Raw genomic sequence first — 27,548 nt, 5'->3', positions numbered from 1 at the left:
GAAATCCTTTATGGTATAGCCCGAGAGCTTTCAGAAATCCCTGCCTTCAAGTAAAGATTTCACACAAAATCACTATGACAACGATATCCTAAAAACCCACCTTCAACAACAATATAAAGAAAAAAAAAGTTGTTTAGCAAATTCTACAAAACCCCATTAAAAAAAATGTGAGTGTAAACCTACTTGGGTGTGAACCTGCCATGAGTAGCTGTACCACCCTCTTTAGTTGACAAATGAATCCCTCCTTTGTTGACAATAAGAACTCAAATGGCAACTTCGTATGTTCACATAATGAACACAATAAATGGTAGCAGTAGTAATTGTAGGCTTGTTTAAGTATAAATAGAGGCTCTAATATCAGTTGTAAGACACCACAAAACAGAGAGTGTAGTGTGTAATACTTAGAGTGAGTATTAGAGGGTTGTTTCTTTTTTTTTGTAATATTGAGTGTGTAAGCTCTTCTCTTTTGTTCTAGTTCTGAATTAAAGTGTGTTTCAACCCCAACAAGTGGTATCAGAGCTTGGTTAAGCTCCGGGGAAAACATTCTCTGTTTTTTGGTCGAAATTTTTTTGTCTCAAAAACAATTTCGGAGTACACCATTGGAAAGGTCTCGTTCTGAGGATTCCGAAAATATATTTTTTTTAAATTTTTTGACCACCGGAAGGCCTCCAAATCACCGGTCAAAGTTGGTCAAATCTGCCGGAAAAGTCGCCGGAAAAACCAGGGTTCGCCGGAGAAGACAGTACTGTAGCAGCACTGTAGCAGTGACATCAGCAGTGACGTCAGCAGCTGACCACAGTTCTGGAAATTACAGTTTAGCCCCTGTTCTTCCGGAAAGTGCAATTTAGCCCCTGTTTTTCAGAAAAATTACAATTTTGGTCCCGCTTTTCAGAAAAATTTCAATTTAGCCCCTGTTTTACTTCTGTAAAAGTTCTGTTTGCCCCCTGAACTTCTGAAAAGTTCATATTGGTCCCCGTACTTCAAAAAAAAAATATTCTTACTCGTGTATGCCCAAGTATATGCCAAGAATGACTACACCAACCTCGTCATCTTCTCAAGCCGAAGTTGAAAGTTTTCAAAGGACCGGGAAAGACGGTAGCGTTACGTTACACTATCCAATGCTCACGAAGATGAACTACGCGGTGTGGGCCATAAAAATGCGAGTGAATTTACAAGCACAAGGAGTATGGGATGTAATTAAAAATGCAGAAACGGACGAACGTAAAGATCGGATGGCTCTTGCGGCTATTTATCAAGCAATTCCAGAGGACGTACTTCTGATGTTAGCTGAGAAGGACACAGCTAAAGAAGCATGGGAAACGCTCAAGATGATGCACATGGGAGCCGATCGGGTCAAGGAGGCTAAAGCTCAAACCTTGAGAAGTGACTTCGAGGTGATCCGGATGAAAGACAGTGAATCGGTAGATGATTTTTCCATGAGATTGAATACTATCGTAACTGGTATTCGATCTCTTGGTGAAAAGATTGAAGAAATTACGGCTGTGAAGAAGTTTTTGCGAGCCGTACCGATACGATTTATACAAATCGTAACATCGATCGAGCAATTCGGAGATTTGAAGAATATGACGGTGGAAGAAGTTGTGGGTCGTCTTAAGACCCATGAAGAGAGACTTCGAAGCTATGGAGAAAAAGAAGAAAGACCTTCTCTATTGCTTACACATGCCGAGTGGGAATCTCGTTCGAAGCAAACTGGCGAGAGAAACTCGTCAAACACTTCAAGAGGACGAGGAGGACATGGTAACCGAGGCCGGGGACGAGGCCGAGGTCGTGGACGTGGCCAAGGAGGTGGTCGCGAGTACAATACAAATCGGAATGACCATAATCCTTCTCGAAAGGATAAAAGTAAAATCAAATGCTTTACTTGTGAACAATTTGGTCATTATGCTTCGGAGTGTCCAAACAAGAATCGAGGTGAGGAGGCAAACCTCACTCAAGCCAACGAAGAAGAGCCTATTTTAATGATGGCAACCTCACAAGAATATGCACACAAAACAGTGTCTCTAAGAGAGAAGATTTGTGTTAATCTTCTTGTATCGAGAGAAAGTCGAGTCGAGTCTGAGGTATGGTATCTCGACAACGGTGCTAGCAATCACATGACTGGAGACCGCTCAAAGTTTCGCGAACTAGATGAGCACGTTACGGGCCATGTGAAATTTGGGGATGGTTCGACCGTCGCTATTTTGGGAAAAGGGTCGATTTTATTCGATAGCAAAAATGGCGACCAAAGACTCCTTAATGAGGTATATTTCATTCCAAGTCTAAAAAACAATATTATTAGTCTTGGACAAATGACGGAGGAAGGGAGTCGGGTCATAATGGATGGGTCGGATCTGACATTGTTTGACAGAAACAAAACTCTACTTTTGAGAGTTAAACGATCCCCAAACCGGTTATATAAAACTCCTTTAAGGACCGGTAGACCGACTTGTCTTTTAGCAACAAAAGACGAACCAGCTTGGATATGGCATTCTAGACTCGGTCATGTTAACTTTCTCGCCTTAAAGAAGTTGTCCGAAAAGAATATGGCAATCGGAGTCCCAAAGATTGAGCACCCAAACCAAGTATGTGAAGGGTGCGTTCTTTCCAAACAAACCCGAATTCCTTTCCCGGATCATGCAGCTTTTCGAGCTCAAAAACCTCTACAACTTGTTCATGCGGACTTATGTGGTCCGATCACACCTACGTCTGTTGGAGGGAGTAAATATTTTCTCCTTTTAGTAGACGATTTTAGCCGGTGGATGTGGGTTTACATGCTATCGGAGAAGTCTCAAGCCTTGAGCGCTTTCAAACGGTTCAAGTTGATGGTTGAAAAGAATTCGGGTTATCAAATAAAGACACTTCGAACGGACCGAGGGGGAGAGTTCACTTCAAAAGAATTCTCATTATTTTGTGAAGAAAATGGTATTCAAAGGCATCTTACGACACCATATTCGCCTCAACAGAACGGAGTTGTAGAAAGGCGAAATCGGACCGTTATGGACATGGCAAGAAGTCTGCTCAAAGGTAGAAATGTTCCGGGAGAGTTTTGGGGAGAAGCGGTTAGACATGCAGTTTATCTTCTCAACCGCCTGCCAACAAAAGTACTTCCCGACAAGACGCCTTATGAAACATGGTTTGGCAAAAAGCCCAACCTTGAACATCTAAAAGTTTTTAGTTGTGTTGCTTTTGCTAAACTTGTAGGTGGTCACTTGAAGAAGCTTGATGATCGAAGTAAGAAGATGGTGTATTTAGGTGTGGAAGATGGAACTAAAGGCAACCGTTTGTTTGATCCACAAGACCGAAAGTTGCGAGTTAGTCGCGATGTTGTTTTTGACGAAAAAGAAGAATGGAATTGGTACAAAAACAAAGAAGAAGAGATGGCGACTCCTAAGACCTTTACCATAATTGAACCACAACCCCAAATACACCTCGAAACACCTCAAAATGACCCCGAAATCAATCCGGAACAACCAAACAGCCCAGGAATCGATGCTATCCAAGTTGGACAACCATATGCTGAATTTGACGAGCCTGAACCAGCTCCACATACTCCTGTCTCAGCCCCGTTTTCTTCAACCTCGCCCCATATGGAAAGCCCTTCTAGTGAGATTGGGCCAAGGGGATTGCGTCTGTTAACCGATATTTATTCTGAAACCGAAAATGTGTTCCTTGAACCCGGAGAATTGTTGATGATTGCAGCGGATCAACCCTTGAATTTTAAAGAGGCGGTAACCTCTAAGGCATGGCAGGAGGCTATGCAAACATAGTTGGATGCAATCGAGAAGAACAAGACATGGCAACTTACCGATTTGCCATCCGGACACAAAGCAATCGGTTTGAAATGGGTGTTTAAAGTGAAGAAAGACAACTTGGGAAAAGTGGTGAAGCATAAAGCTCGACTTGTAGCAAAAGGATTTGTACAAAAGGAAGGAGTCGACTTTGATGAAGTTTTTGCACCGGTAGCACGACTTGACACCGTAAGGCTCATTCTTGCCTTAGCAGCGCAACATGGGTGGGTTGTCCACCATCTCGATGTTAAATCGGCTTTTCTCAATGGAGATCTCAAAGAGGAGGTTTATGTCACCCAACCAGAAGGATATGTTGATAAAGCAAACAGTCACAAGGTGTTCAAGCTTTATAAAGCTCTTTATGGTCTACGACAAGCTCCTCGAGCTTGGAACATTCGTTTGGATAAAAGCTTAAAAAGGCTTGGTTTTACAAAAAGTTCACAAGACCCAGTTGTTTACAAAAGGAACTCAAAAGACAAAATTCTTATTGTTGGTGTCTATGTTGATGACTTGATCATTACCGGGTCTAACACTAATGATGTTGTCGAATTCAAAGAACAAATGAAGAAAGAATTCGAAATGAGTGACTTGGGATTACTTTCTTACTACCTTGGAATCGAAGTTTCGCAAAAGAAGTGGGGAATATCTTTGCGACAAACGGCTTATGCAAAGAAGATTTTAGAGCAATTTGGGTTGCTGGATTGCAATCCGACAACGTCACCAATGGAACCTAAGTTGAAGGTTAAGAAGGATGAAGATGGTGAAAAAGTTGATCCAACTGAATATAGGCGAGTGGTAGGTTGTTTGAGGTACTTGACTCACACTCGACCAGACCTGTCATTTTCGGTTGGAATTGCAAGTCGTTTCATGGAGGAACCAACCACTTTGCATTTCCAAGTTGTGAAACACATCTTGCGATACGTAAAAGGAACCGTTGATTATGGAATCAACTATGGAAGAGGTCGTGAAATTGAAGATTTGGTTGGTTTTACCGATAGTGATCTTGGAGGTGACCCTGTTGATAGCAAGAGCACAAGTGGAATGATTTTCTATCTGGGAAGGAATGCGATAACTTGGCAATCCCAAAAGCAAAAGATTGTTGCTTTGTCCACGTGTGAAGCCGAGTTCATGGCAGCTACAACAGCAGCATGTCAAGTCATTTGGCTTGCTAATCTCGTGAAGGAGCTCACGGGACATCATATTATGCCTATCACCTTATATGTCGATAACAAGTCAGCAATCGCATTGATGAAAAATCCTGTGTTTCATGGTCGAAGCAAACACATCGACATTCGTTATCACTTCATACGAGAATGTGTTGAACGTGGGCAAATTATAGTGGAATATGTCAACTCGAAGGATCAACGGGCGGACATCTTTACAAAGGCTTTAGCATACGTGAAACATGGTGAAATGCGAAACATGATCGGAGTGACGAATCTCGAGCCAAGTTAGGTTTAAGGGGGAGAATGTGAGTGTAAACCTACTTGGGTGTGAACCTGCCATGAGTAGCTGTACCACCCTCTTTAGTTGACAAATGAATCCCTCCTTTGTTGACAATAAGAACTCAAATGGCAACTTCGTATGTTCACATAATGAACACAATAAATGGTAGCAGTAGTAATTGTAGGCTTGTTTAAGTATAAATAGAGGCTCTAATATCAGTTGTAAGACACCACAAAACAGAGAGTGTAGTGTGTAATACTTAGAGTGAGTATTAGAGGGTTGTTTTTTTTTTTTTTTTTTTTTGTAATATTGAGTGTGTAAGCTCTTCTCTTTTGTTCTAGTTCTGAATAAAAGTGTGTTTCAACCCCAACAAAAAATAATTCCTTCATGAAATTTCAGAATTAGTTATGCGCGCTCTTAATTAGTTATGCTGTTAATTGACTAAACTAAAAGAATAATTAGATAGAATACCTCATGGAACATCATTGGTTATCTAATGTAATATTGTGCAGATAAAATCGAAGTTAATGAAACAACTTGGAATTAAAAGCATTTAACACACTCATCTGAGGGGTGAGCAGGGGCAGGAAATTGTACAAACCTGATTGACTTCAACAATTATGAAAAGCAAAACCAATAGGGAGAAATGTACTCGATCTTCTTAATAGATAAAACGGAAGAGCAAGAGAAGGGTTTTATTAATGGAAGAACTTCAAGAGAATTACAGTGTAAATCAAGATTTGTGAAAAGTGTAAGGAAAGTAGGAAACTTCCTTTGAAACTTCGTGGGTGGAATAATATGTGACCAGAAAATGACACCTTACTAAAAACGGAACTATATACATGCACTCAAGTTTAATCACTTTGGGAATTACCAGCTCAATTATATTTAAATAAAAGAATGGAAAGCTTTAGATGAAATTATTTATTCACTTCCAATTAATACGCAGGTGACCAGAAAATGACTCCTTACTAAAAACGAAACTATATTCATACACTCATGTTTAATCAGCTCAATCATACTTAAATAAAAGAATGGTGAAAGTTTTAGATGAAATTATTCATCCACTCCCAAATAATAAGCAAATATAAAATGATGGAAATATGTTAAGTCTTTTGCAAATGAAATAAAAATTTTAAAAACTGATATAAATTCAATTTTAAATTATACAAAACTAGGTGATAGGTCTGTACACGAGCTTGAATATATTAATATTTCTACTACATATAGACATACGAATGAAACTAAAATCAAAAAATTACTAAATATAGCAAACACAAATATATATATATATATATATATATATATATATATATATATATATATATATATATATATATATATATATATATATATATATATATATATATATGGTTAAGATCGGTTGAGAACTCAAAGTTTCCCGAGAACCCGAGAACTAAAAGTGGAGCGTTGGATCAAAAATAATTCGTTAAGAATATGATCGTCATCTTACCAATCTCACTTAATGTTTAATTTTTTTGTGTTATTTAATATATTAACATAAATGTCTAAAAATTAACAAAATAACTCAAAATTTCGGATTTATTTTTTTTTTTAAAAATAATTTTCGATTTTTTTAAAAAATGGATATTTTTTAATTTTTTTTCAAAAAACATGATTTTTTCAAAAAAATGAAAAAAAATATTTTTGTAAAAACTGCATCTTTTTTCAAAAAAAACTGCATTTAAAAAAAAAACTGCATTTTTTTTAAAAAAAATTGTATTTTTTTTAATAAAAATGTATTTTTTTTAAAAAAAAACAGCATTTTTTCTAGAAAAAAACTGTATTTTTTTTCAAAAAAACTTCATTTTTTTTCTGTAGAAAAACTGCATTTAAAAAAAAACTACGATTTTTATAAAAAAGTGCGATTTTTTTCAAAACTGCATTTTTTTAACAAAAAAATCAACGTTTTAGGTGCATATATGCATATTTCTTATACTATAATATTCGTAAGTAAATTATAAAAAATCTCATTTTTATTAATCAATCTATAAACATAATACAAGTATTTTATTCGATACAAAATAAAATATAAAAAAACTACAAAGATTCATAGTGTTATTATTTCTTCATATCAAAATTTCCATATTTTCTTCAATTTATCACTTTTCACCTCTTCAATATTTTCAAAAAATTCTTCAAAATCTACAAGAAAAAATAAAAAAATTTGATTAATGCAAGAACACGCACATGTATATATCATGTAAAATTCACATGTGATTATATAATGTGATATTCACATGTGATTGTATCTTTTAAGATTTAAATGTGAAATTCACAAGAAAATTTTAAAAAATAATTAACGAAGAACACTTGCACAAAATGCATGTGTGCATATAGAGGTAATTCATATGTGATTCACTTGTGATTTACATGTGAATCACATGTAATTCACTTGTGATTTACATGTGAATCACATGTAATTGATATGTGATTCACTTGTGATTTACATGTGAATTACATGTGATTAATATGTGATTTACATGTGATTTACATGTGAATCACATATAATTCATATGTGATTAACTTGTGAATCACATGTAATTCATAGGTAATTCACTTGTAATTTACATGTGAATCACAAATTAATCATATGTGAATTACATGTGAATCACATGTAATTCATATGTGAATTACATGTTATTTACATGTGAATCACATGTAATTCATATGTGATTTACACGTGAATCACATGTAATTCATATGTAATTTACACGTGAATCACATGTAATTCATATGTGATTCACTTGTGATCTACACGTGAATCACATGTAATTCATATTTACATGTGAATCACAAGAGAATCATATATGAATTACATGCGATTAAAATGTGAGTCACATGTGAATCATATGTGAATTACATGTTATTTACATGTGAATCACATGTAATTCATATGTGATTCACTTGTGATTTACATCACATATAAATTACATGTGAATCACATGTAATTCATATGTGATTCACTTGTGATTTACATGTGAATCATATGTAAATTACATGTGATTTACATGTGAATCACATGTAATTCATATGTAAAGTTTGCAACCAAAATACTTCAATAAAATTATATTTTCATTTATATATTATACTAGTGGATTAGTTTATTGGTCACCGAATCAGAAATCAATGATGGAACAGAAAATATCTTAAAGATTAATTAAACGTTTTCCATGATATGGGGCCATTTGAGATTTGGTAACTTTCTATAAAAGGCTTTAAATAAATTGTTAACTTTCCATAGATTTTTCAATGAAAGTTGTTTGAGATTTATGAACTTTCTAGAAAAGCTATTATTTAAAATCTCAAGTGGCTTTCATGGAAAAGTCAACAAACGACAAGATGTTTTTTTTTTTTTTTTTTTTTTTGGAATGAAGAGGGAAAATATAAGGGGTTTTGTAGCAATTTGATATGGTGGTGTAGGGTATACATGTGAATCCTGATATAAGTGTAGGTATTTCAAGGATTCCTTGTAAAATCCACAGTGATAAAGGAGAGCACCATAATCTGTAGTTCCATACAATCAGCTTTAAGAATAATAAGCTGCTAACATGCTGTTCAAGAAAAACAAAACAAATCACACTATTATAAATGACATGTATCAAACTACAGATGAAAGCAATACAACATATCCATAGAAAACAATATACCACAGGGACTACTTTTGTAATTTAGTCTAGAAAGAAACAGTGGTATGAATGCCTAGACCTTAAAAAACAGAAATTCCCTTTTTAGGAAGGGTGAAATGTGATGAAAAATGGCATATATCTACAAGTGACATACCTTCTCCAATTCTTGTTGGTATAAATCTGTTCGATAATATGCAGTTGACAGCAGTAAATTTGGATTAAATGAGCCAAACAGACTGCAAAACAACAAAGAAAAATGAAGTCAAATAGGGCGAGAAAACTTTAACAGGTTTTTCAAAATGCAACATTTTTTTATACCTGATTAATGATGCATTGTCATACATGTTGAGCCTCTCAAAGAAAGCTAACATATAAAATGTGAACCAATCCACAACAGAGACACCAACCTATATGTATCACAATAATCTCTACAGAATTAGCAAGAAAAGCAAAAGAAATCGTGGAGTATTCATGTATATCAAATTACAAATTTTTGAAGTTGATAGAATCCAGATAATACTCAGATCAGAATCTAAGTGATATGAATATAAGTTTTCCCCTTTCATGCTACTCCCAATAGCCAAAACACCAGGTGAATGGAGCTGAAAATAAAGAAAATATCCACACTGTTTTAGAATTCTCAATAAATTTATGTTTTCATTATTTCAATGCTTTATGTAAGAAAAGGATCCAGACCTGGGAAAAGAGGGTAGCAGCTTGACATGTATCTACCATAATCAACAGTTCCTTGAACCTAAAAACATGAACACATAAGAGAACAAGTAAGTCATAATTCCACAACCAATGACAGATGAGATAGCATTAAAAATTGGTTCTGACCTATGCTTTTCTTTCATCTGTTTGACTGCATCAGCCAAATCATGACTCTGAAGTTCATCAGAGTCTTGAAATTTCAGAAACTCATCTCCTCTATGTCCTGTCATGTATAACAGTATATGGCTTCCTTCATCACTCAAAAGACGTTTGGATCTTGGAACAACATTTTCATGGCGACCTGTTAAAACTCTCAAAAAGTTCTCAACTGTCACTTCATAGCCTCGATAATCTACAGTGTAGTAAAATCAGCACATCTTCTCTAAAAACAGCTATGTAAATAAGTAAAGGGCTGTAGAAATTAATTGGACACAAAAATTGACCTCAACATTATCTCCATACAAGTTAAGCCTATGGTTTTCATTGTTGAAAACTTGTGCAGGGTATTTGTTTCGGGAATTGCAAGCCATGTCATCTGCTAACATAAGAATGATCCTCTTATCAGGTATCCCTAATCGTTTCACAATCCTAAACAAGAAGATTAAGAGAAAGAATGACATACAATTGTCAATAGAGCGTAAAGAAGATCGAGTCTTGTTAATCGGGAAGCGAATGGGATGATTACTGGGATTTTGGTTTGGCTCATGTAATTCAACGCCATGGAAGTTAAAAGAGGAGGGAATTTCAGTCCGGCGTAGTTTTCAGGTTGATCGTTGAAAGCGCCATCGCCAAATTCTTGTAATTTCACTGTGTGTTTGAAGAAATCAGAAAGGTCTTTGAGGTCGCATTCGCATTTTCACTGATAGTAACGATCCGTTGCAGTTTTTTGCGAAGAGTTCTAGATCATTGAAATGAAACTTAACCAGATCTGTTATGTAGAAGTTTAACGATTCCATGGATGTGTTACGGAAAGCTAGCTCATGTACCATTCGCCGTCATTTTCGACGATTAAGCACTCTTGTAGATACATAATTCTCAAATTGTTACACCGCTTACCGATTTGGAGTAATCCGTCTGTTGAAAACCCTGAGCACAAATCAAGGTTCAAAACCCGAAGTTATTGACCACGGGTTCGGGTTAATAAATCTATATCGGAATCACGAACAATCAATCGTCGGAAATGGATAGATTTCAAGGAATTCAATGAACTCGAGATTTCTCTAATGACCTAATGCTTCATTGTAGATGATCGATTCCACTCCAACTGGACATTCGATAGGACTATCTTCTCCAAATCGACAAGTCAAGATCAGATTCAGAAGAAAACGACCGACCTAATGCTTCATTGTAGATGTTCCGATGAACTATACTCACATCCTGTCACACTTCAACGACGATTTCAGGATTTGAGATCGGAGGTGTGATGAAGGGTAGAGAGAGAGAGAGAGAGAGAGAGATGAGTTGACGTGATTAAATGCCCCTAAAATGTCCTTGATTTATTTTAATAAGATACCCCCGCCCCATTTTATTTTCAGATATTTACGAAAGTGCCACGAAGCATCCTAACCCTCTATTATTTTAATCTAACGGTTATTATTTAGTTCTCAGGTTCTCGGGAAACTTTGAGTTCTCAAATGATCATTCCTCTCTCTCTCTCTCTCTCTCTCTCTATATATATATATATATATATATATATATATATATATATATATATATATATATATAGGGCTAGGTTATTTTGTTTCTTACATTTATTGTGTGCTACAATGCACCAATAGAAATTTAGTAAATTAAATAATTATTTAATTAAATAAATATAGATATTAAATGATTTCCATAATTATATGTATATTAAATGATATCCATAATTATAATTCTCTTTTTATGGAAACTAATTAAATCTGTCATAAATGTCAGCAATAACATTCTTTCAGAATGAATTCGCATCTAGGTTTTTATATATGAGTTCGTATTTTGTTTCAGGACCCACTCACTTAAAATACAATAAAGTTGCATTGAATATGAAGAACGAGAATGTATTCTACTATAATACACTCTCATTCTGCTGGAATACACTCTCATTCTTCTAGATATGAATTCATTCTGAAAGAATATTATTGTTGACATTAATGACGAATTTAATTAGTTTCCATAAAAATGAGTTATAAGTATGGATAGCATTTAATATACATATAATAAATACTACATTCCTATTGGTGCATTCTAGCACACAATAGATGTGAGAAACATTTGAACCTACCTCTCTCTCTCTCTCTCTCTCTCTCTATATATATATATATATATATATATATATATATATATATATACCATATATTGTGAAGTATACTTAAAGATCATCAATTCAATCTTGATGACCAATGTTCTATATATAAACTTTGAAGTACTTCCTTGTCGACAACATTAGTTGTTGTGTTTGATAGGTTCTCTTCTTCATCCATGAATACCAACTTTAATTTTATTGTTATTCCAAAACACAACACCAAGGGGAATTGTTTACAGATAAATTTGAATGACATTTACTTGTCACATGAATTTAAAAGGATCATGGGTATGGGCGTTCGAGTTCCAACATTAATTTCATAAGTCATTTATGCTTCAATCACTTGTGTTTCGTGGTTAATTATACGCATGCGTATCCCATTACGTAGGCCTATATTTTTATTAAGGTTATGCAAATACATTATCGGTGCACATACTTTCAACATTAATTCATGGTCTGGTATTTCCGATTATTTGATGGAATACATTAGGTGAGTACAACACTTCGTTAGAGAATTGTATTACTAAACGTTACACAATTTATCCGAACTTAGATATATTTGTAAATCAACGGACATCTGATTAAGAATATTCTCGTTTATCTGGCCTACTTCATTCATATATGCCAAAATAGCACATTGTTGAAAGTAGATGCTACGTGTGAGCTGAGCCATTAACATTTCATACTATGTTTTCAAACTTGTTCGATATTGTATGTTTACAACTTTTATGATAATATTTACGATATTTGTTTATGGATTAATTTATTTTGATTTGTCAAAAATTTACCAGCAATTAGAAATTGCATTTCAGGAAATTTATGTAAGTTGCTACCATTTGTTTCTCAATATTTTCCACCTCTATCAATGGACGATTTTCAATGATATAATCCGAAACTTGTATTCCCACAAATATAGTAAAAAAGATATCATATCAATAGTTAAGCATAATATCAATACTTAGTATATCTCAAATCAAAAAAGGATTTAAAATATTAATAAAGTTGAACATTTTTTCATATAAACTGCAGATTTTGTTGAAATCTAAGACTATGTTGGATCTACATGCTCAAGAATTATTATTGAGTTATATTGCTATAACATATGATCTTATAAGGTCACACCTTACTCAAGGTTGTACTTATTAAGTATTTGACTATTAATAAATAAATTCAACTCTTGTGCTTAGTTAGAGAAAAATTAATGTTTTTGAAAATAATAATAAAAGAGAAGGCAAACTAGTAATTATATCAAATTGTATGATTAATAAGTCATGTACAAATGTTTTGAACACTATGGTTAACCATGGACTGACTAGTTGTGTGGTCTTGAAGTTAAATAAACTAGCTTATCATTTTTGTCTCTTGTGAAGACCATAATGTCGCAACTTTTGATGAAGTATGGAGGTTTCTTGTTAACTTCCATGCCTTGTCTCCTATGCCTCTCTTTGTAGAGTATTGTTTTTAGAATAAAATAAGGAGTAGCCTTTTTGCATGTATGGTATTTATAAGAAACTGCTCTAGTCAAAAGTTACTAGTTTTTTCGTCTAAGACTCTATGACATCCCTATTTTTACGGTCTGGAAAAGACCATTTTATTTATATTTATTTTTAAGCACATATTATTCTTTATATAGCAGAATTTGCGAGGCCTCAATGGGTTGATTCCTTGTTGCTTCGGAAGTTCAGCAACACGAAGCCACCGAAGTTCGACGGGATCCAGGACGTGATTGCTTCTATGAGATGAATTTATGATATCGAGGGATGTTTCTATACTTGTTCATGCCCTGAGGACCTGAAGGTTCGATTTGCGCTGAACCAGATTCGCTCGGGAGTGAAGGACTGGTGGAGGTTTATGACGACTGATTTTTCTCCTGCAGACCATGCAACAGTGATATGGGTGAGGTTCATACAGCTATTCCGAGATGAGTAAGTTCCCCAGGTGGAGAGGGAGAGGTTGGCCAAGGAGTTTCTGTCTCTCAAGCAGAAGACAAAAACCGTGACAGAGATTACGAGGTTGTTTCATGAGAGGGCGTTGTTTTGCCCCGAGCACGTGTCTACGGAGCAGACACGTGTAAGCCGGTACTTGAGCATATTGAGGAGAGATATTCGGGAGTTCGTGGCGAACTCATCATATCGGACATTGGTTGAGCTACAAACCAATGCCAGGAGGAGGGAGATTGAGTTGGATTTTCAGGCTAGAGAGGAGAGGGAGTCTCAGGGTAGAGACAGGAGACCACTACAGTTGCAGCTGGCGACCAAGAGGGCTAAGCCCGCTGATACGAGAGCAGGAGGCTAGAAGGGCCACACTTGTGGCAAGTGCGGCAAGAGCCATGAGGGATCTTGTCGATCAGGGATTTGTTACAAATGTGGCAAGGAGGGGCATATGGCGAAGGACTGCCCCAAGGGATTTTCGGTTTGCTTTCATTGCAACTAGACCGGCCACCGGAAGGTCGGCTGTCCTCAACTCACACAGGGATCAGCCCAGGCTTCTGCTCCTGCTACTTTGCGCGTTACTGATGGCCGGCCGGTGAAGGCCGAGGCTCCGAGAGATCATGGGAGAGTATTCCAGCTGACTGCGGAGGAGGTCCGCGTCGCGCCTTATGTTGTTGCTGGCACGTATCTCCTTATTTATGTTAGTTTGAGATTTGTTTATGCTTATACTGTGTTGCATATAAGTATTTTTCTTGTGAGTTTTGTGCCTGCCTTGGTGTTATTTGACTCAGGTGCGAGTCGATCTTTCGTGTCTTTATCCTTTAGTCGTCACATTAGTGTTAGAAGCAAGGCTTTGAGTCGACCACTGAGGGTTTCTATAGCCGATGAGCATGCGGTTTTTGCCACTGATGTATTTCGGGGATGTGTATTACATATTTTTGGTGTTGAGTTTGCGATAGATCTGGTGTCGATAGCAATGAGTGATGTCTGTGTCATAATGAGCATGGATTGGTTGAGACAGTTTGGAGATGTGATTAACTGTGAGCGTCAGATGGTGACCATACGAGACCCTAGTGGGGGAGTACTTACTGTGTATGGCGAGGGAACTAGATCTTGATCATCTTTCTGCTTTGCCGCCACGGCGAGGCAGAGTCTACAGCAGGGGTGCATGGGATTTTTAGTGTACGTGTTGGATACGTTAGTTGCCAATGAGAGGCCGAGTTCTATTTGCGATGTGCCAGTAGTGAGTGAGTTCCCGGATGTTTTCCCTGAGGAATAGTCAGGTGTGCCTCCTGAGAGACAGGTGGAGTTCTGGATTGATCTGATTCCGGGTGTGGCACCTATTGACAAGGCACCTTATCGCCTTGCGCCGCCTGAGATGCAGTAGTTGTCCTTGCAGCTCCAAGAGCTGCTGGGGAAGGGTTTCATTAGACCGAGTAGCTCACCGTGGGGAGCGCCGATCCTTTTTGTCATGAAAAAGGATGATTCACACCGGATTTGCATCGACTACCGGGAGTTGAACAAGCAGAGGGTCAATAATCGTTATCCACTACCGGGGATCACCGATTTGTTTGATCAGTTGCAGGGGGCGTCTTGGTTTTCCAAGATTGATTTGAGATCTGGGTATCATCAGAAGAGAGTCTGCGAGAAGGATATTCAGAAGATGACCTTTCGGACTCGTTATGGGCACTACGAGTTTGTGGTGATGCCTTTCGGACTCACCAATGCATCGGCAGCGTTCATGAAGCTCATAAACCAAGTATGTAGGCCCATGCTGGATAGGTCAGTGATCGTGTTCATCAATGACATTTTGGTGTACTCGAGGTCTAAGGAACAGCATGAGGAGCATCTGCGAGAGATTCTTGGGGTATTGAGGATGGAGAGGCTTTATGCCAAATTATCCAAGTGTGATTTCTGGTTACGAGAGGTCTAGTTCTTGGGACACCTTGTTAACCATCATGGGATTTTGGTCGACCCCCAAGATGGAGGCAATTATGTGATGGGAGGTGCCAAGATCCCCATCCCGGATCAGGAGTTTTCTGGGTCTGGCGGGTTACTATCGGAGGTTTATCAGAGATTTCTCCAAGATTGTCGTTCCTCTCACCAGACTAACCAAGAAGGGTGTTACTTTTGTCTGGGGGCCGAGCAGCAGGCTTCATTCAAGACTCTTCGCCAGAGATTGTGTGAAGCTCCAGTGTTAGCCCTTCCGGAGGGAGTGGAGGACTTCGTAGTCTACTGCGATGCATCTCTATCAGGGATGGGTGCCGTGTTGATGCAGAGGGGACACGTAATAGCATATGTGTCGAGGCAGTTGAAGCCTCACGAGACGAGGTACCCCACCCATGATTTAGAGCTGGGGGCGATGGTATTTGCCCTTAAGATTTGGCGCCACTATCTTTATGGTGTCCGATGTACCATATACACGGACCGTAAGAGCCTGAAGTACCTTATGGATCAGCACAACCTAAATATGAGACAGAGGAGGCGGTTGGATGTAGTGAAAGACTATGACTGTGAGATTTTGTATCACCCTGGCAAGGCTAATGTTGTATCCGATTCCCTGAGTCGTAGAGCAGCGAGTGCTCCGATCCGAGATGTGTGCATGAGGATGACGGTGATGACTCCAGTCTTAGATACCATTCGAGAGGCCCAAGTGGTGGCCATGAGACCAGAGAAATGTAAGAGAGAGCGGGTGATCGAGTAAATTTCTGAGTTTGAGACTGATAGTCGGGGGCTTATGACCTTCCGTGGGCGGATATGGGTGCCATATACGGGTGGAGCTTGACGTATTTTGATGGAGGAGGCCCACAGGTCAAGATTCTCGATCCATCCGGGGGCCACCAAGATGTGTTTGGACTTGAAAAGGGATTATTGGTGGCCCTGTATGAAGAGAGATGTGGCATGGTTAGTCGAGAGATGCTTGACCTGTCGTCAGGTCAAGGCAGAGTACCAGCATCCCTATGTCCAGTTGCAGCCTTTGGAGATTCCTCTGTGTAAGTGGGAACAAATCTCCATGGATTTTATTACCAAGTTATAGAGGACTGCGCGAGGTGTCGATGCGATATGGGTGATTATAGATCGTTTGATGAAGAATGCTCACTTTTTGGATATAAGTGAGAGCTCTTATGCGGAGAAATTGGTCGAGCTCTACTTTCGAGAGGTGGTGGCACGACATGGGGTGCCAACATCGATAGTGTCCGATCGGGATGTGCATTTTACTTCCAGGTCCTGGAAGAAATTTCATGAGGAGTTGGGTACCCGGCTGCATTTCAGCACCGCTTACCATCCACAGACAGACGGGCAGAGCGAGTGGACGATTCAAACGCTCAAGGACATGCTACGCGCATGTGTTATGGGCTTCGATGGAGATTGGGACACCTACTTACCCTTGGCTACGTTTTCATACAACAACAGCCACCACTCGAGTATTGTTATGCCTCCCTTTGAGCTTTTGTACGGGAGAAGGTGCCAGACTCCTATCTATTGGGGAGAGGTAGGGCAGAGAGTGATGGGGAGAACTGATATAGTGCTCAAGACGACAGAGCAGATCCAATAGGCCAGACAGAGGTTACTGATGGATCAGAGTCGTCAGAAGAGTTACGCAGACTGGCGACGTTCAGAGCTAGAGTTCCAAGTCAGAGATTTTTTCCTCCTGAAGTATCCCCATGGAAAGGGGTGATCCGATTCAGGAAGCGGGGCAAGCTGGGCCCTAGATACATTGGTCCTTTCAGAGTGATCGCTCGAGTGGGTAAGGTAGCTTATTAGTTAGAGCTGCCTGCATAGTTGAGTCAGATTCATAGCACCTTCCATGTGTCCCAGTTGAGGAAGTGTGTAGCCGATGAGACGGCAATGGTCCCTTTAGAGGACATTCGGGTTGATGATCGCATGAACTACATAGAGAAGCCGGTGACGATTTTGGATAAGAAGGTGAAGGTATTGAGGAATAAAAAGGTGCCCTTGGTTCAAGTTCAGTGGCAACATCGGATGGGATCCGATTGGACTTGGGAGCTGGAGTCTGGGATGCGTGAGTAGTACCCAGCGTTGTTTTCAGAGGATGACTTTGAGGGAGAAGTCTGATTCTACTGGGGGAGAATTGTAACATCCCGACTCCTAGGTATAATTTTTAATTAATTTATATTCATTTTGACAGGACAACTCGACGAGTTGGAGGCCCAAACTCACCGAGTAGAGTTTGAGATGGTTACGTGATTTTTAGAGTCTACTCGAAGAGTTAGGGGGACCCGACTCGACGAGTAGGAGCTGAGTGTGAAAACCCTAATTTTCAGGGTTTGCACCGTATTTAAAGGACCTTAAGTCCTTTACCCTGCCTCCCTAATCACCCTAACACGCTGAGAGAAACCCTAATCGAGCTATTACCATCTGTGAGAGAGAGAGGGGCTAAGATTGTTTGTTTTAGTGCATTCTTGGAAGGAGTTTGAGGACCAAAAGGCTTGGAACGAGAAGCAGCCCTTGAATCCAGTATTCTTTCAGTGTTAGCTGCCATTTGGAGGTAAAAATCTGTTACCTTGACCATTTTCTTATTAGATCTCTTAACTAGGAGTTTATGGTCATTTCCATCTTCTCTTTGAGTCCTTTAGTTGTTTGAGCATGCCTTGAAGATGAGACTTCATATATGGAAAGTATGAGGTCCCTTAGGAAAAAAGATTCAAACTTTATCAAGCTATTGGCCAACATTCATGCATTAAACCCTTTATTGAGCTTGGGTTGGCAAACTTAGCCCTAGATGCCATGCATGAACGTAAAGCTTGCAGCTTTACGTCGTATTTCAGCCTTAGAAGGCTAGATCTAGAGTATGGGGCCTTAGTTATGGTTAAAAACGTCTGAATGAGAGAATGAACTGAAGTAACTCAACGAGTTGGTGAGCCAACTCGACGAGTTGGTTAGGGTTTTCCCCGATAGTCTGGACGTGTTATGAACTCGATGAGTTGGTAAGACAACTCGGTGAGTTGAGTTGGATTTTCCCGATTTTTCAGAAGAAACGAAGGAACTCGACGAGTCGTATAGATGCACTCGACGAGTTGGGTCAACATGGACTGTTGACTCGAGTGTTGACTTCCGTTGACTTTTAGGGTTTGGTCAAGTTATGGGTTATGGAGACCATGAAGGGTTAAAATGGTCTTTCACCCTTTCCGAGAGTTAGAAAAGGGGTCGGTTTAACACCTTTGGAGTTGTTGTTATAAACTGTTAATTAGAGATGATTATGATATGTTGGCGGAGTCTAGACCGATCGTTGACTACGAGACCTACATGTTTACTTACGAGGTGAGTCTTATCACTATACTTACCTGAGTGGTAGTCATTGTGCGACCAGAGGGTCTTATGTGATGATGCTGAGTTATGTGATATATTATGCATTTTGTCTTTGTGATTCATGTTGTATATCATTCTATGCCTTATTGACTTACTCTGTCTTCGTGGGACCGGAGGGTCTTCACTAAGACACAGGACCATAGGGTCCAACCTGAGCTGTGGGAACGGAGGGTCTTCACCAAGACACATGACCAGAGGGTCCTTATCGATATATAGCCATGAAAGGCTAAATATTTGTCAGTGGTATTTTGGTAACTCACTAAGCTTCGTGCTACAGTGTTGTGTGAAATGTGTTTCAGGTACCTCTCAGGATCGCGGGAAGGCACCGGATTGATTGTACACACCATGTAGAGATTATGTTTTTGAGGATTCTGGGATATTATCAAACATTTTTATTGACTTGTGTTTTGAAAAACTTATACATTTCTGATTTGAGAAATGTGAGATTGCGATTTATGTGTTTTTAAAAATGAATTTTTTTTTTGAAAATTTAGAGTGTTACAATATTAATGATAAAACCTAAATAATCAATTGATATTTGATTAAAACTTATTTATGTCATAATCATCATGACTATATAAATAAGAAGCACATATACCAACTTCTAAAGGATGGAATTTTTTGAAGGAAAATGAGCTTGATTCATTTGATATAAATGAATCCTATTTATATGGGAAAATGATTCATAAGTGTCTTTATCTATTGGTAGTTAAAGAACAAAAGGGCTTTACAAAGAATTATACATAAGTGATGTGTGTAATGTTTTCAATCCCTGAATAGATTTAGTGATAGATCTTATTATTGAAACCTATGATTTGCTCAAATTGTTTCATACTGAAGATTGAATAAAACTTAATGAGACCATCTTTAACCTTTCGTTGTGCTAAAGAAAATGAGTTTTGTAAACCAAGTCTTCTAGGAAAATCCTAGGAGTTGTTGAATCGATTCACAACTCATTCCGACAAAAACACTCACTTCTCATTAGTATGGTTCTTGTGGCACATGATCACCTAGTCACTTGGATACATATTTTGATGATCGAGGTAGCCTTCATATTCTCTAGTGGGATAGGGTCACCTGGCCACTGATTGAATGACGATAGTACAAGTTTTTAAAGAGGATAAAACATAGACCATTCAGTCTACTGTGTGATGTTTTAAAGAACTATTTACTTTATAAAAAATTTAGAATTATGCTTACTACAATATATATATATATATATATATATATATATATATATATATATATATATATCCAACCAAACAAATGGATTAAATACTTTCATTAGACTAAGGATGTAATGGTTTATCCTTATCTAAAAGGTATGGAGTTTTAGAGCTTATGTTAGACAATAAGCTTAACCACTCTAGCATCTACTAACTGCATTTATGTAGATTATCCTAAATGATTATTTAGGATGAAGTTTCTATTAAACCGATGAATTGTCATTCCATCACACAAGTGCTTAGAAAGTTCTTTTTCTAAGTGGGAGAAATATGGAACTTTATGAGGTAAAGAACCATAAGCTAAATGCATCATAGTTTAGAACTAGCATGTTTTTCAATAACTGTTGAATCTGCTCGATAGTTGATTAGAAACTAATAAAAGCACATAGATATGCACTCATGTCCGATTATCAAGTATGGGCTTGATTAATCTTCCTCGATATATTGTGAACATAAAGAGTAAGTGAGTTTTCAAAGGAGAAAACATAGATGAATGAAAATCTTCCCAGATTTAAGATGACATCTAAAAGTAAGAATGTTTTTTCTTATAAGATAATTACATCGTGTGTTTTAGTTATTAATGAAGATGACTCTTTTGTTTTCTATAAATCTAATGGGAGCGCAGTAACATTCCTAGTATTATATGTGATTAACACACTAATTCTTTGAATAAGGATCTATATAGATAGATCATGACAACTTAAAGGATTAAGTAAAATTACATTGATTGTTAAGGATCCTAAAGAGCATGAGATATAAGACTCTAAGAGAGTTTATCTTGACAAATACCACATGACATGATTTTGAGAACTCCTCAAAATCCTAGTACAATGTTTTGAAGTAGATAATATGATTGTATTCCATATGCTGCTACCAGTATAAATCCGAAAAGTATGCTTGGAGCATGTCGAATGATACCAGTAATGCGAGATACCAGTATAATCCGAGAACAAGTCATGGTATGACTTATAGGGATATTCTAAAATACTTGTGAGAACTAGAGAAATATTCCTAACATGTGGAGTACTTGAAAGAGAGCTATGTTTAAAGCTGTCACACATGTGCTAAACTTCCATACTGAAGAGAATTTAGACGGATAGTGTTTCCATGTAGATTTTAATTACATTTACACATCAGAGTTAGAGTACATTTTGATTTGGAGAACCACATAAAATGATGCATAATATATAGTTCATTATGACTATGTGTAATCCCATTATGAAAGTATTGGTATCTATGTCATATTTAAGCATCTAATAAATTCTCAATAGTTTTCTATATATACGAGTAATATATATATATATATATATATATATATATATATATATATATATATATATATATATATATATAATGTTTGTATTTTCAAAGTTTATACACATGAAGTTTGTCAGATCTACTTAACAAAGCTCTTTCATTAACTAAAGCATAAAAGTCAACCTGGTGCTATAGGGCCTTATTTATATGAGTAGATGTATTTGATTGAAATTTAGTATTTGGATATTGGAACAATACAATCAACATATATTGTAATGACTTGATATATTGGATATGAGTATTTCATTAAATAATTGTTGTGTTCTATATTAGCATGTTTAAATCCTTGAATAACTAGGTTAATCCTAATGGCCGTAGTCGTTCATAGTTGTAGGAGCATCTATGAAGTAAGACTAATATGAATGGATTGGTTGATTCAGATGGAGATGAGAATAGTAAGGGATGCTACCAATCCATAGATACTTGATTAGGAAAATAAGTATTGGACCTAAACCGCATCAAAATCACTTTATGGATCGTATTAATGAGTGATTATTTTGTCAAGGTTGTATCTTTGTATTCTTAGACCTGAGATACATAGTTAGTACTTGAAGTGTAGGAATTGTTGTGCTTTGACATGGTTTAACATTACTCCGTAAAAGGTTGTCATAAGGGCCATCGTTGGGTATGACATGAACTACATGATGGGCATATGTAGTCAAGATGAGATTTGTTCCTCTTATTTGTTGAGAGTTAGACATCTAAGGCCTTAGTAAAAGTTGAACACTAAATGAGATTGATGATGATGCATATCTCATGTTCGACATGATGCCTGAGAAAAAGGAATAACTGATACCACACCTTTAATAACAATTCTAGCTTAGAGCTCCTACAATTGGTTGTAGATAAGATGACACCCTTCATATGTTGTTAGGGACAGTAGATCGTTGCTAGACGCGAGCTACTATCAATGTTAGTTTGTAATGAATATTATGTAGTGGGAGATCATTGAATCTATATGCCCAAGAATCATTATTAAGTGATATTGCTAATAATATATGATCCTATAGGGTTATACCTTCATCAATTTAGCATATTTTTTTTATCTTTATTATTGATATGATTATTAACAAGTAATATCAATTCATTTATTTAACTATGGAATAATTATTGTTTTGTAAAAATAATAATTAAAAGAGAGTATAACTAGTTATTATATCATATGGTATGATTTAATAAGTCATGTACAAAGTTTTGGACTAGTTGAATCCTTTGAGTTTATAAAATTTAAACAATCCTTCTACTTTACTAGTTAGACAATTTTTGTTATCTTTGAAGGCATGGCCTAAATTATTATTATAATAAGAGAGGTTGCGTGTTAACTTCCTTCTTACATCACTCACGCTTTTAAAAGGCTACCAATACTTTATGTTATTATAATATAAAGGTGTCTTGCATGGGAGTATAAAAGGAAGCCTTTTGCATAACTTTTTGACTAGTTTTTCTAGTCTTTCTCTACTATGTATGAAAATTCTTCTCCTCCAACACCTTTCTCTATTAGAAACTAGTTTGGTGAATTAGAAGCTCTCTTGAGTTGTCTTTGTTAGTGTGTATTCGAGTTAAGTAATTAAGGGCTTAAGACACTCAAGAATATAAGAAGGAACTAGCATTCAAAGTTCCTTAATCTTGACGGTGGATACTTGTAGAGAAAATCATACTCTTTGATTTTTCTATCTTCATCAACACCCCAAAAGTGGGTTCAAAGGATTTAAAAGTTGTCATTCGAAAACACTCTTTGATTTAAACATTGATCCTTGAAGCTTAGAAATTTAAGATCTCAACTGTCATCTATCTTCTAGATCTTTGTAAGTTATAAAGTTCCAAGCATTGTTGCATTTCAACCCTGGATCTAACTGTATTTGGTGTTTTGGTCCATTTTAATGTCTTTTGAGTGAGATTTGGGAATAAAGTTTGCAACTTTATTACTCTCGAAGGTCCCAAGGACATTGTATCTTTCACATCTGGACTCTAGCACCTTTTGATTAGTTTAGAATGTTTTCTTGGACCTCATGGACTTGGAAAGTTTTGATCTTTCGCCTTCTCTTTCAGCCATGCAAGTTATTTTGGTCATTTAGGCTATTTTGGTGTAATAAAGTTTAGATCTTGAAAGCTTGAGACATTATTATGGATAAAGTTGGAAACTTTATCCATCTAAACATCATGTTGACTCAGATCTGAACGTTGGAGACTTAAACTTAATGGATTTTCCTGAGAAAGATGCGTTCTTGGTACCTTTGAGACTTAAAGACCATATCTTCGTTGTTTGGACCATCCTTATGGATAAAGATCGAAACTTTATTCCATTATTAAGCACTTAATAAAGATTTTGGACTTCTAACCAGAAGTCAAGACGTGACATAGGATATGTCACAAAGTGATGGTGCCCATAATTGCGATTGTTTTGTCATTGCATTCTCACGATGTGACCAAGGAATGGTCATAACTTGAAGTTGACTCTGACCAAGCTGACCATTGACCTTGTGGACTTTGACCGTTAACTTTTGACTAGTTTGACTTTTGGTCAAACTTGGGTAGAATTTAGTATTTTACTAAAGATTGGTGTTGGTTTGGTTTTAGGAAGTTTGGGTTGGATATTCTGATGTTGAGATAGTTGTTGGGCTTCTAATGAGTGGTTCAGGTGAGTCTTCTTAATGTATTGTAAGACATTAGGTGTCGTATATGCTTGTTGTCTATGTGACTCTTATTGTATGTGTGTATGCCTATATGGTATAGGTATGTGGGATGAAATAGACCCGATCAGTTGAAAAGCACTGATTGAGTCGGAACTTACTCAGGGGTGAAATAGACCCATTCGGCTGAACAACATCGATTGAGTTGAAAGGAGCTTAGAGACTCGGACAGGACTCAAAGAGTTGGAAGGGACATAGGGTGAAATAGACCCGTTACAGCTTTGGGTTGAAATGTATGTATGGTATGAGGTATTTTGGGGAACTCACTATGCTTTGTGCTTACAGTTTATGTTTAAATTTTTTTCAGGTACTTCTGGTTTCAAAAGGAAGGTTCCGACATGATCACACTGCATCTCCTGAAGATTAATCCGCAATGATTGTTTATGATTTTACTTTGGTGTATTGAGAATACTTTTACTCTGATCGTCTTTTGGAATAATGGATGAATGAATGGTTTTGACTTAATAAAAATGAAAATTTTATTCGGTATTTTTTGGACGTTACATGTATACAACGGATTTCAATGCCAAATACATTTTGTTCATCATATCAAATATTACAGCCCAATGCATTCACAATTCAGGACATGGTTACTAGTATGGAAACCATCAAGAATGCGAAGAATCAACTACTGAACTTTATCAATAACTTTAAAGGATGCAAGAGGGCAAGAAGGCCATTTGCTTACCTTAAAAGCCTACCATCCATGACATAACCATGAACATATTGCATACATGTTACTATATATATGGGAACATAAAAGGGAGAAAATCGTGAAATCTGGGACTAAAATCAAGCATAGTAACTCAATATGCAAACTTATAAACTTACACACTGCAAATGTCTCATAAACATGCAATAATGCAAGAGGCCAAGAAGGTCATTTGCTTACCTTAAAAGCCTACCGTCCCTGACAGAACCTTGAACAGATTGCATACATGTTACTATATATCTGGGAACATAAAAGGGATAAAATCATGAAATCTAGGACTAAAATCAAGCATAAGAGCAACTCAATATGCAAACTTATAAACTTACACACAACAAGTGTCGTTAGTAAAATGTTGGAGAGTCTTGCTAGCTGTCCAATAAAGGGAAAATTTTATGACTTTTCCATATTTCACATAATAATCATTTTTTTTGTAATAAATGCACCAGAAAAGGTAACTTATTAACAATAATATTTAATGTTTAGAAAGAAAAGATTGAAAGGTGCTTACATCTTCATTAGCAAGATCAAGAGGGATTCCAATAATGTACACCATTTTTCGTTGAATTATTCGAACATTGAAAGTTAACAGAACGCCCCTTTGTTGCATCTTTCTCTACCATATCCATTATGTGATGCCAACACCAGACACCTGTATTGGTAGTACAACTAGTACAAGAGGGTTAGAACAACTAATCAAACAAGTCAACACCAAATAAATGAAGTTAAGAGGCAATGAAATTGTTTCATTAGTGAACATCCAAGCCTTGTAACCACATTTGCAAGGAATCAACTCAGTCCAACCCATCTCTTCTGTACGCAAAGGACACCTTTCCTCTTCTTCTTTGGTCATGATTCTTCTGAAAAACACATCAACATCCGAAAACCAACAAGAACTCAACATTATTCTCCTTCTGACTAACCTCACAACATACATTCACTACGAAACCCTAAGTTCCATATACACGACCAAATTAAACCTATCATTATACAAAAAAAACCACAAAATCGTAATGCATTTCACATAAATAACACCATCTCGCCCTTTAAACGCATGAACATACCAAAAGAACAATAAATATGCCTTTAAAATATCAATTGAAAGAACAAATCAATCATCTCATCTTCAAGACATGATAATCCATAGCAAATGTAACTGGAAAATGGAAAATATTAAGTTAAATCAAAAGAATAAATCAACCATGTCACCTTGAAGATCGAATAATCCATAGCCATATACAATCAGAATCTAAAGACAAATAGAAAGTACCAAATCAAAATCGAAATTTTATTAACGGAACCCCTACCGAAATCCAATCGAAATCGATATTTAATTAGAAATTATTGTATTGAAATGAAACTCACTCTCAAATTTCGCCATGGAGGTTCAAATTTGAAAGATTCATTAATTCGAGCAAGGATTAGATCTCCATGAAATCCAAACATGTTGATGGCGGCAATAGTCGGTGATGTCGATTATGATGGTGATGGTGATGGTAGTGGGGTATCGGAACTCTATTTTAGGACTGAGTCAGTGATGTCAGTCTCCACACTCGATTCTATTTAAAAAAATATAACGAGTAACTATTTAAAATTGATTAATTTTATATAACTATATATTATGATCTATCTATATTTCTTAATCTAATACTGACTATCCTAATAACTTTATTCTATCTTTTGTATTCTATTCTGTTTTCTACATCTAAAACAGATTTTGCTTATAACCGTATTCTATCTTATGTATTCAATTTCTGTTTTTCTAGTAGTGGATACCCGTTTAATTTGTTTTTTTAATATGAAAATTATAACAAATAACATAAACAATAATAATTACATTATCTCTGTATTATATTATATTCAACACTCGTTACTACATGCTTGATACCAATATGCATTCTATCTTTAATAGGGAGGTTATAACCTGTTTAAAAAAATATGTAAATGAAACCCGATTGTCTACACTAAACAAGTCCTTCAAGCTGATTCGGATTGAAACCAAGAATAAAACCCTCACAAAGTCAAACCTATTCTAATATTCTATTGTGTAGCATCCCATTCATCAAATACTAGAAGATTGAAATCTTCATACATATTGCAACACGATGTAAAGAATAACTGAACTGATTAGAAAACTCATGAACAATCAAACAAACTATCAATTGTATCAATTACCAAACATAACAGAGATGAGAGAAAACACAATTAATTTCTGCTCTAATTATTCAAATATCATACGTCCAATTTGCATCAAATTTAAAAGGTGTTACAAAGTTTCCTTAGCAAAGACATAATGGAGAAATGGCGGGCGGCTTGGCTAGGGGAGACGTGGATGCAGTGGATTGGCTAGGGGAGACCTCGACGGGTTCCCGCAGTGAATTGATCCACAACATGAAATCCATCGGTCCAACACTATTTTCCACATAAACACTAGAATCCGGCTGATCAAGCAGAAGTAGGGTTTC

At 36.6% G+C, this 27,548-nt stretch overlaps 2 protein-coding genes across 3 annotated transcripts; both read right to left on the bottom strand.

Moving 5' to 3' along the window:
* Positions 1-7,329: 7,329 nt before the first annotated feature.
* LOC145157325 (uncharacterized) lies at positions 7,330-9,285 on the bottom strand. The gene is made up of 4 exons (XM_079076383.1): positions 9,203-9,285; positions 9,039-9,120; positions 8,686-8,809; positions 7,330-7,400 (listed from the first exon to the last, which is right to left on the bottom strand). The coding sequence occupies exons 1-4, from the start codon at positions 9,253-9,255 to the stop codon at positions 7,330-7,332; spliced, it is 330 nt and encodes a 109-aa protein (XP_078932509.1). The 5' UTR covers positions 9,256-9,285.
* Positions 9,279-26,601, bottom strand: LOC145156288 (GPI-anchor transamidase-like). Of its 2 annotated transcripts, XM_079075718.1 has the most exons (8): positions 26,449-26,601; positions 26,293-26,332; positions 25,595-25,943; positions 25,413-25,455; positions 25,267-25,326; positions 9,725-9,899; positions 9,581-9,638; positions 9,279-9,486 (listed from the first exon to the last, which is right to left on the bottom strand). In XM_079075718.1, the coding sequence occupies exons 6-8, from the start codon at positions 9,826-9,828 to the stop codon at positions 9,313-9,315; spliced, it is 336 nt and encodes a 111-aa protein (XP_078931844.1). In that variant the 5' UTR covers positions 9,829-9,899; positions 25,267-25,326; positions 25,413-25,455; positions 25,595-25,943; positions 26,293-26,332; positions 26,449-26,601; the 3' UTR covers positions 9,279-9,312. The 2 variants fall into 2 exon arrangements, with proteins under 2 accessions (XP_078931844.1, XP_078931843.1); XM_079075717.1 differs by lacking the exon at positions 26,293-26,332.
* Between the last annotated feature and the right edge of the window lie 947 nt (positions 26,602-27,548).

Source organism: Lactuca virosa, chromosome 2, assembly GCF_052849685.1.
Source record: "Lactuca virosa cultivar CGN04683 chromosome 2, Lactuca_virosa_CGN04683_v6, whole genome shotgun sequence".
Taxonomy (NCBI): Eukaryota; Viridiplantae; Streptophyta; class Magnoliopsida; order Asterales; family Asteraceae; genus Lactuca; species Lactuca virosa.
Note: the sequence above shows the minus strand (reverse complement) of the source record. Positions and strands in the feature narration are given on the sequence as shown.

What these genes read in the sequence shown, in the direction of transcription:
- LOC145156288 (XM_079075718.1), bottom strand. Translation starts at nt 9,828, where the DNA reads ATGACAGGACATAGAGGAGATGAGTTTCTGAAATTTCAAGACTCTGAT. An exon ending in CAGATGAAAGAAAAGCATAG is followed by an intron (nt 9,639 to 9,724) that starts GTCAGAACCAAT and finishes TCATGTTTTTAG; the next exon opens with GTTCAAGGAACTGTTGATTA. An exon ending in CTGCTACCCTCTTTTCCCAG is followed by an intron (nt 9,487 to 9,580) that starts GTCTGGATCCTT and finishes CTTTATTTTCAG; the next exon opens with CTCCATTCACCTGGTGTTTT.
- LOC145157325 (XM_079076383.1), bottom strand. Translation starts at nt 9,255, where the DNA reads ATGTTAGCTTTCTTTGAGAGGCTCAACATGTATGACAATGCATCATTA. An exon ending in GACAATGCATCATTAATCAG is followed by an intron (nt 9,121 to 9,202) that starts GTATAAAAAAAT and finishes GTTGTTTTGCAG; the next exon opens with TCTGTTTGGCTCATTTAATC. An exon ending in ACTTATATCAGGATTCACAT is followed by an intron (nt 7,401 to 8,685) that starts GTATACCCTACA and finishes TTTTTCTTGTAG; the next exon opens with ATTTTGAAGAATTTTTTGAA.